This window comes from Lampetra planeri, unplaced genomic scaffold (assembly GCF_965212315.1).
Source record: "Lampetra planeri unplaced genomic scaffold, kcLamPlan1.2.h2 scaffold_1920, whole genome shotgun sequence".
Classification (NCBI taxonomy): Eukaryota; Metazoa; Chordata; class Hyperoartia; order Petromyzontiformes; family Petromyzontidae; genus Lampetra; species Lampetra planeri.
In genome coordinates, this window is record NW_027614670.1 from 11,421 (window position 1) to 22,195 (window position 10,775).

The following is a 10,775-nucleotide window of genomic DNA, read 5'->3' on the forward strand; positions in this document are numbered from 1 at the left end:
GCACCAACATACTGAATGAACAAACTCTTCTTTTCCCCCACCTTCATCATCCCACTACTGCACTGCACACCGGCTTCGGCAGACTTTGTGGTCAGTGACGTTCCAGCTTTGCGGACCCCTCCCCATGACCTTTGACCTCAGCTGATTGACTCGATGGATGTGTTCTTGCTAAACAGGCGCCTCCAAACACTTGCGTCACAAGGCTCGACCCTCCAAAACCACTGGGGACCCCCAGTTCGGCCACACAGATTTCTCACCATCGCTGCATGAGACACAACAGTTATTTTTATAGATCCACGCAAGAGTCATTGAAGTTTCATCGCCTGTTTCTATTCACAGAGCTCAGCATGTTCTTTGTGCATTTATAGACAAAGCACCCAGCTGGCTCTACACTGCTGTTTAGAAACAAAAACAGTGGAGAATCTTCTGCTCCTGTGCTGTAAACTATATCTCAGTGTGTTTGCCACCAGTGAGCATGGAGTTCATTCATTTTATTTTCCTTAACCAGTTATGTCATTAATGTTACTTTGTGTCAAGTCTATTTCTCCTCAGACAGTGTTCAAAGCACATTGATGCTCCATTTTGTTTGACAAAGGTGGGTGATTGTTTGTTTTCATCTGGTGCACGTGATGTGCAGATGTGCTTCCACCATGGATTCTGTGCCTGCACGGGGTGAAGAGCTACATGTGACTGCCGCGAACCCTTCAGCCATGTTTCTTTACTCTGATGTGGGAGAAATGTGTCTTGGTGATGGTGACATTGTCAGCCTGTGTTCGTGGATGATGAGAGAATGGGGCATTTGCAGAGAGCTCATTTGCTTTGTACGGAGCAAGATTAAAACAGAAAGTGAGTGACCCCTCCTCTTTTTTTTATGATCTTTGGCTGAGGGCACATGGTTCATTAGATGGTTTCTTTTTTAGATAAAGCCAAGGAAACTTGGCTTTATCCTCTCTACCCATCCTCTCATCGTGTTACTTTATGTGCCCTGTGATGATTTCAATCAAAAGAAAGAACATTTGATATCATTTTGGCTGGTTTCTAGCATTGTGCCATAGCCCTGGGTTAACATTTGAATTTTGCATGCTTGGAGGCAAATCATTTTGTGACATTGTTCAACACTGAGCATGTGGTCATTCTACAAAAAAAAAGGATACGTATATGTTGCGATGTCAGGACACTGATACCATCAATATCCGGAAGTGTCAACAGCCATTTTTGTTCACTTATAGTATTTTATAGAGGGGCCATATGTTTTTATTTGCTTTGCCGTATGATCAGATTGTGTATTGTCTTGATTTGGAAGTTTGGAAAAAAGTGTTTTCTTGTGTGGTGATGGCAAGATTTTTCTGTTATTGCAAAATAAAGTTATCTTGCTGGGTTATATTTTTCATGTTTTTGTCAATGGAGTTAAGAAACTGTCAGCTCTTTTGTTTTTTTTCTGAAAATACAGCAAATTATGTTTCTAAATTTGACTTAAATCTGATTTTCAGATGAACACACACGTTAATTTTTAACGTTTTGTCATAGGGGTCATAGGGGATAATGCTACCTGTAGACCTCTGGGTGGCAGTAGAAGACAGCGGCGGTATGATCTTGAAAGATGTTTTTCCTGGGAAATAAGATGCTGAATCCTTCGCCTGCCTCTGACGTCAACATGCCTGGCACAGTCTGCAGCGCTTCACTGCGGTTTGGAAATGCATGTCGGTGATGTTTTCCCCCGGAGTGAAGAAAATGAATCAATGAATGAATCCTGCCGTTAAATAAATGCAATGCAGACCGACAATGGAACAAGGAAAAAACCTAGAAGTATTCTTCATTTTGGCTGCACATCTAATGAATATTTTAATCCTACCTATTCAATACTTGCTGCAAATCCCCCTCCATAAGAAGGTTTGATTGCATTTGGTTTATAAATAGGCAGTGATGATTCACCACTAATCCACCCACTAATGTTGCAGCACTGCCGTAGAGTTATTCATAGCAGCATTGTTAGTGTGTATGTGTGGGTCAACAGGTTATTGCAGTCGCTCCTGGTGGTGCCTAACGTTCAGTGTGTACTTTCTAAATTTAGAGCCGGTAAATATTAGTTATGGTTCTGCGTTCATGAATCAAAAGCATCGTCTTGTTTGCTTCTTTGTCAGATATGGGGAATCAGTGAATCAAGAAAAGCTGGTGTTTCTGTGACCATGTCTGCTGCCATTTAAATGGCGTACATGACTGGAGGGAAAAAAGGAGGCTCCATCTCCAGAGAGTTCGCTCCCCCTGCTTCATAATTCATACTCATCTTTGACTTTGTCCCAGTATAACCTCAGGATTGTCTGCTCTGTATTGAAAAAGCCATCTGGACAGATAAGGATAATTACACCGCTTTGCTAATCCTGTTAGTTTGCAGGCGAGCGGATTGACATGGCACAAATCTGAATGTGACATCGACTCCATGTGTGTGTGTTCACAGTAAGAGCTATTTTTCCGCTCCCCTTCAGACAGTGTCACAGTGCTCCTAGGCAAAAAAAATCCCTGAGGAAACTGACCTCAGGCTTTCACGACAATTGCGAAGAGTGAAGAAGTTAAATAATACGAACAATTTACATTTATAATTATATTCCAAGGCAGAAGATTATCTGGGTGAAGAACAGGACACCACAAAGAGTCAGGAGCATAATTGCTCCCTTAATTGGACAATGACTCATTATCCCAGACAGCTATTTTTGTTTATCCGCTCTTTATCTTTCTGTGACTCCACAGGATGTCAACCTCACACCGTCTTTCTCCCCCCCTCACTGGAGCACACACATAGAATATAAATGGTCTTTCCATCACTCTCACACACACAAAGGAGTGACATCATTCTGTCAGCGGGGGGAAAAAAATAGCATGCTTTCCATTGACATCACTCCACATCCCGTTGCTAGGAGACAGTGGAGACAACATTGGTTGCTATAGTGACTGCACTTCACCTTCAAAGCTCCTGACCTTTTTGGTTGTCTATGGTGGAGCAAAATATGTGTGTGCGCAACGCAGACAAGATGAACGAGGGCCCGGGTGTTGTGTAACATGAGCATTCAAGGTCTAGTTGACTCATTCACCTCATTGTGGTGGTCACTGGAGGCTAAAGGACAACAGAGGGAAACGACTCCCAGCTACAACAAATTATGATGGCTCACAATGTAAAATGCTCTACACGAGTGGAATGAATTAAAATAATCTGTAAAAAGATCTCGTCAGAGCGCCGAAGTCTTTCAAGGAGACGTCCAGTCCAGTCATGAGCCCCTCGTGTCCTCTGACGACAGAAATCAGCCACAAGCTCAGATGTATAAGTGATACATATTTATTTCGATATATTTATTCCTTTAACAGACTGACTGTGACATGATTTACCTGAGGACAGTGATTTTTAAGAGGTCCAGCATTAGCAAGAGAAGACGCAACAAAAACAAAAACAGCATGAGAAAACGAGAACATGATACGTTATCAAGCTGGCTCAGGCTACAGACACACGTACGCACCGTGGTCGGTACACTATTACTACATGCTGAAAACTGGATCACAGTGATTGGAAAACAGACCCTTTGAACTAAACTACAGGAGCTTGGATTCACATAAACAACTTTCTATTTAGTGTCTTGATTGTGTCAAGAGGGGATGTAATCAGCAGTGTTACAGAAGCTGCTGTAGCATCTTCAAACCATTTTTTCCTCTAACTACCAGAATAGTAGGTGATTTAAAACAGTGATTAAGAGAATTAAGAGTGATAGCAAGGAGGGTCAATGGCTTTGTGTGGCTCAAGAGCCACTCCTGTCTTCGATTTATGTCCTTTTTTGGCACAATTGAAGCGGCTTTCTCAGCTGTCATTTACTAATTGAGTTTAGCAGGCGCATCAGTGCCCGTCCTCTAGGGAGCGACACCGGGAGAGGTGGGCATTACAGGGCTTTTTTGGATTAGGTTGAGTTCAGGGACAGTTTTCCACTCCAAGTCTGGTCCTTTGTGCCACCCTGCACACCGAAGGGTAACGTTGTCCCAACAGGGTATTCTTCCATCCCAGCACCACCCACATCCTGCCTCTATGAGGCATCCCTTGATTCCCAGAAAGGACACACAGCTCATTTGCTTCGACAATGATCCAGGCACAGAACCTTTGTCAGATCTGTGATCTTGAGGAGTTGTTGTTGCACCCTGGTCAGCGGTGGGTCAGGCAACACTTTTCTGATTAAACACACGACATTGTGGTGGGTTACTGTTTCACTTTAGGTCTGCTCACCTTTGGCCTGTATGTGCTACTTGATTAAACAGGAGGATTCTTTTTAAAGAGATACGCAATAAACCACTTAAGTTATCTCTAATACTAAATGGGAGATTTGTATAAAAGGATAGTTATAGCCTAGAAAGGTAGACAATGGTACACAATTATACCCGTTTAGTTAATAATTCTCTTGGAATTATAACTTTCCTTTTCCTTTGAACAGACTAGTGGAAAGAAGCCCCTGATTCAGCGAACTGACAGTTTATCGTCATATGAGCAGATGGGTTGTGATATGGCTCTACTCCGCAACATATGAATGACACAGTTATAAACCAAATGGTAAAACACAAAATCCGGCTCATGATACGGTGACAAACACACACACGTCCACAGTCACGGCGGGGATCGGAAACAAACAAGTGGCATTAGTTATTAACACCGATGAATGAATAAAAAGCGATGGCAACGGGCTAAAATGACTATAACTAGGGAGACGGTGCACAGAAACCAACGCATACTAATGAGTTCTTTGAAACAGACACAGATTAAGTACATGACATTCCCCTTTGTCCTCCGAACTCCTTCTACGGGAGGTAAACTCTCCTTACTGAAGCCATACGTACTATCAGGAGGTGAACTCCCTGCTCTAAAGGCAAGTGGCAATGGGTCCCTGAAAGGGATCCTCAAGCTCTCTGAACCGCACCAACAGGTGACAGAGTCCTATGTGACCTCTGTGACCTTATTGTCTTCCATCTTTACTGCATCTTTCCATCCAGCATCTTTTTCTTCTCACCCGCCTCGGCAGCCACGGAATTCCAGTATCGATGGCAGATCAACTCCAGTAGCTCGAGCCCTCCGATCAGCTTCTGTTGGGCCAGGTACACTCCCACCATGACCAGGAAGTACAGCCTGAACGGAGCCCACAGCCACAGGCCGGCGAGGCACAGAGCAATGAAGCTGCTCCAGTACAGCAGCGAGGCGGCTTTGATCAGAGCAACTCGCAGCTCGGACTGCAGCTCGGACTTACACGGCGGCACGCGCGCAACGCCGGCCCTGTCGAAGGCTCGCGGCTGGCTTGAGTAGAAGTCCCGTAGACGAGCTTCTTTCTCAGCCCAGCGTTCTCGACACCAGGACTCCAAGGAAGACGAAGAGGTCGGGAGCAAAGCTACTGGATAGCGACTGACATGGAAGTGGATCTCACGGGGGAAAAGACCCAACATGAGATGGCGTTCCGTCTGCGGGATGTTCTTGGGGTACGCCACTGTAATATCATGGACGGCATCCAGGTTGTCTCCTAAGAAAAGGTGGAATAATTAAGTGTACAAACCACACCATCAGTTTTTATCCCCATTACACATGCACCTCCAACTATGCAGGAGCTAGAAGCTTCCGTCCTGTCTGAAGTCGACACAAGGGACAGGATGACACCTGGCAGCACCTGTTAATGTACAGCTCAGTCGTACTGTCATAAAAATAGAGCTGAGACGGCCGCAGCGGACTCGGTCAAAGACAACACGCGCATCGTGTCAGTCAGCGGTGCAGAGAGAGAGAGAGAAAGAAAAAGAGAGGACAGAACAGGCCGAGACGAATGACATCACACAGCTTCTTGCCACCTGCTCGGAGAGCTTAGTGTCGTGCTCAGCATCCAGGTCGGGGGGGGGGGGGGGTGAGAAAGCAGGGCCAGAGGTGGTATTTAAAAATTTTGGAGGACTGCCAGGATTAGCTCATGGGGAAATATAAGAATCCCAGGGGTGCTGTAATGACTAGCGCGCCGATGAAGCAAAGGGACTGTGACTGTGAAGAATAACAGGTATGAACCTTCTCCTTGAAACAGCGTCAGGGAAAAAAGTATCAACGTCATCGTGGCAGCATATCATTTCCCTGGTCTCAATGAGTACCACACATCTTGTGACAAACACACACTCTCCAGAGACTGGATATTGGAGAATTATTATTTCCAAGTAAACTTCTGAGGAGTTCAGAAAGTGCTGATGTGGATCACAACTGACCTTTTCGTAGTCTGTCCACAATGAATGTGAACCCGGTGGTACGGGGATGAAGCACATACTCGTATTTTGGGAGGCTGTTCTGGGTGGCAAACGCATCACTCCTTGCTCTTGTATTTTCTGCAAGAGACAGAAACACAGAATAAACGAGTGGTTATATTCACAGCAGTATTTGGTAGTAGATCATGTACAACAAGCTTCCTGCCTTAGAGGGTGACTCTAGAAGCAGCGTGAGTATGAAACTGTATCTCAATAAGAATATCACCCCTTTTTTACAACAGGAGTCCAACCATTATTTTCAAATCCAGAACATCCTAATGTTATGGATTTGTTCAACCGTAGTAAAGACTTAGTAGACATAAGGGCTCTGTCTTTTTTGCAGCAGTAAAAACATTAGCAGTGTTGTCAAAGGATGACGACATTCACAAAATAAATCCAGAGGTGACAAACACACGCATTTGTAAAAAGCAGGCAGGGAGGTGTTTACTAGCCAAATATTTCACGGGAACCTGTTGCAGGAACATGTAAATTGTATCATGATTCATGAGTTTTATTATGTAACAGGTACAAATACCTCGTCTAGCTGACTTGTAGGACAAAGGGACTACAGAAACAACCTGTTTATCAAAGAGGGCATAGTCTGAGCTGGAGCTCAGGTACCGTCCTGATCCTGTATATGTATGTTTCTAGATCAAGTAATATAGGGCAGCTTCCATGGTATGCACCCCTTGTTTCTTACATCCAAGTAAGCCTTGATGTTTAAGAGGCTTAAATGCAGACGTGAGTAGTCCTTGAGACAAACACACACACACACACAAAATCTAAAAGCCCTAAAGCTGCTAACCAATTATGATGTAACGTCACTGGACCCCTGATGACATCATGATATGTAAAGAGCCGTTAATCTTTCCCTTATAAAGATACTCAGGACTTTGATTAGTGTAATTGTGATCTGAGAGGGGCTTTAGGCATTGGTGTCACTTGTCGCTTGGATTTAAAGATCAGCGCATTCCTGCAGAAATGACTGTGTGGGGTGTGTGTGTTCAGGGATTTCTTGATGCCTTATCACTTTCAAATGTTTGTTTGCATAATAGCGTTAGTGCTGCACGGAGCAGTGGAAACTCATTGGTTCTGACTACTGAACTACAGAAAAATGAGGCACGATGCATCACCGGTGTTGCGCTCGTTACTTCTCACCAGTGAGGTCTGTTCCTTCAGGGGAACAGCAGCAGCTGCAGAGGTTCTCTGATGTCACAGAAGTAGTCTAGCATGTTCTCCAAGTGTTTCTTGTCGTCCTCCCAGCGACGCTGAATGAAGACGAAGCAGGCCACCTGCATTGCCCACCCTGGAAAGTACATACCAAGTATTTCTCTGTAATTGATTATTTATAAGACTTTTCATAGCAAAGAGTCTGTCTGTGTGTCTCAGAAAACGCACGTTAAACTGGAAAAAAATGCTTTTTCATCAGTATGACACTAGAAATCAAACTTGACCAACATTTCATCTTTCATTCTTTTGACAGCTTGCATTTTACTGTTGATTATTTGACTCACATTCCTCTCGCTCCATCTCTTACAAAGTATGAACGTAACAGATGTGATCATTTCTTCTCACAGGTGCAGAAAAGGGAAAGACCCCTAGCGTTTACCCACCAAAGCCAGGCACAGCCTTGAGGGCAGCCTTGAGGCAGATCTTCTCCAGTCGAAGGTAGCTGTACCTGAGCAGACAGCACCAAAGAAACATCCAGTCTAGACGGGTGCGGTGGTTCATGATGATGACACTGCGCTCCCCCGGAACAAAGCCATCCCCTGTTTATTACCACCTTCACCCCAAATACCAGCTCCAGCAAAGACTATGTAGTGGAGAGTAGAAGTGATGGAGGGGGGTGGGGGGTGAAAGCAAAATTGCAAAGAGAATGAAGGATATCGAGGGAGAAAGGGGTGGGAGAGACAGATGATGAAGGGGGGAGACAGAAAAGGTAATGAAAAGAATGTGGAGGGAGAGAGGGCGGGCTGAGAAGAGGACATGTGATTAGTCAAGTTCTGGCAAATGTGGGAAACAGATAAACGACCAAAAACAACACTGTCAATTTGTACTCTAGAGTCATTGTGCAAATTCGGGTGATTGTGTCAGCGATAGGAAACATAACACCGTCTGGTGCACACAGAAGTAGGCCGGGGTAAAGTCTAAGCTTGCATACACACCACAGGTAGGGTGAGCCAGGGTAGCGACGATACGATCAGTGATCCAGCGATACCAGGCAGGGGAGAGCAGCATGAGGGGCAAGACAGGACCCAGCATGAAGATGCTTCCAAAGAAACTGCCCAAAAACAGGGTCACTACAAAGTACAGGCCCCGCACGGACACAGCCATCTGTCGAGAGAGAAATGTGACAAGATAAGACTGTGGAAAGTCAAAGGAATGAGAGCTGAGGGTGACAGGAAGGAATGGGATACAAACTCAAGAGGCCACAAGAGGAACAATGCAACATAAGAACAAACAAAATAGTTGACTGCCAAGGAAGTCGGCTCTTCTGTGGTTCCTCCAAAATATTTCCCTTCACCAGTGGAACATCCAGGGAAGACACTTTGGTGGAATGTAAATAGGGGAACCTTTCTGACTGGGGAGAACAAATTGTGTTGACATGGTCAATAAATCAAAGGCGGTGGCTTCACATTTACTGCATGTACACTCATGTAAACTCGGAGGCAAAACAAACAACCTTAACCTGTATATTTGTGAACTCATGAAATTAGATACTGAGTTTGTTGTCCATGCAAGCATCCGTCATGCACGTACATGCTTCGATGTGAACGCTGGTGTGTTTGAGTCAGTTCAGATCCCAGCGCAGCATATAGCTCTGATTCGTCACAGCCCTCAGCGTCAGATAGTGACGTTCAGGGCACCCTTTCGCAGCAGGTGAGTCGATTTACTCTACGTGTTAGGGGTGTCAAGGGAGATGTGTCAAGGAAAACGAGTGACACTGTGCGAGCAGTGTGTGATTGCTATAGGAAGAATCACACTTCTCGATTGAATTACTGTGCAGTTACGCACTGGGCTGCTGAACAGCTATAAATCCACCTTGTTAGACTGCTGAGGCCGACTGATGTCCTTTGTTTCTATTCTGCTTTTGATAACGATATCAGCGACAGTGATAAGTTTCTCCATGTCAGTATAAAGCTCAGTGATATTTCGTGTAGACTAAGGAAAGAAGCATGAGTTTACTCTCAAAACAAAGGATGAAAATCAACAGACAAGGCCAGAGTACCCAATCTCATTCAAGCAAAACAAAGTCACATTGCCCTAAAACATGGCCATGGAAATGCAAATTAATTCACAAATCTGAACATGAGGGCTACAGACAAAGTCTCCAGACATAAAGGTTACACGAATGAGGGCTTGATTTTAACAGTGCTGACACAGCTACTCTCAGCTGATGCTACAAGAAGCCATGTCATCCAGGAGCCTCGAAGTAGCAATTGAAGTGGCTGAAGGTGCATTTAAAAATGCTGTGTTTGTGTGCATGGTGATGCTGGAAATAAGGGCTTCAGCGTTGCTGATTTTAACAATGGAAAATGTGAGGCACAAGAGAGGTGACAAGGACGCTAGCTCAGCATGAGTTTCAAAATTAAAGTACGTCCCAGTGCACACAGACCACACCTTTAGGTGACGTCTGGAAAAGACTGGCAAGAAGGGGCACTTGTACCTGGAGTGTGTGTAAATACAATGACGAACATTAGCATTATAAAAAAATGTTTTCTTCCCATCTGGTGTTGACACCATGGACATATACATATATATATAGCGGATCTAGGGAAACCCTTTTGTTTCCATACTCAGAAGCTACAGACACTTGTGAGTGTGACTTTGTCCCATCTATTTGGGTTTTGCTTAACATTTATTTAATCACCATAGTAACGGTCCAGAAGGCAAAACAAAACACAGCACATTCAAATCCCACTATCCTCCACACAGTCCATGTCGGGATTCTCGGCAGACATTTTGCATTCCTTACAACAGACAACAGACAAGAGCAGATATCCGTAAAAAAAAAGTGTGGAGATGTCTGTGCTTCACAATAAACTGTGTTTATGCCTAAAGAAACATGCAGGAAAGGTAAAAGCAGAGAAGTAGACAAATCCCCATACCTAATTTTTTTAAATCAATGTTAATCACTGACCTGGCAAAAGTAGACTCAACATTCAGACATCAAGTCTCTGAGTAATTATCTGCTTTAGAATAGAAGCATAACTTCTGCTTCAGGACCCGATGATAAAAATGAGGTTGATATCTAACATAATTTAATATCCTTGTCATCACTCAGCCAGCAGCCAATTAATTTGAGAAAAAAACAAAACTAAAACAAAGAAACGGCTTTTACTGTGTGAGTGAAGCAGGAAGACGTCCCAAGGAGAATTACCACAGTATGGGGACATATTCTAACCTGGACTAGAGGATACAATTTACTACTTCTGTAAATAACGTAATAATCAATACTATCGTAAGTCTAGAGTGCAAACTCATGCAGT

At 44.1% G+C, this 10,775-nt stretch overlaps 1 protein-coding gene across 1 annotated transcript; it reads right to left on the reverse strand.

The window, feature by feature from the left end:
- Positions 1-4,995: 4,995 nt before the first annotated feature.
- Positions 4,996-8,619, reverse strand: LOC144740131 (lysocardiolipin acyltransferase 1-like). The gene is given in 8 exon segments (XM_078623013.1): positions 4,996-5,534; positions 6,250-6,366; positions 7,444-7,465; positions 7,467-7,591; positions 7,899-8,058; positions 8,060-8,098; positions 8,451-8,468; positions 8,470-8,619. Coding segments are annotated over 8 exon segments (1,170 nt in total).
- Between the last annotated feature and the right edge of the window lie 2,156 nt (positions 8,620-10,775).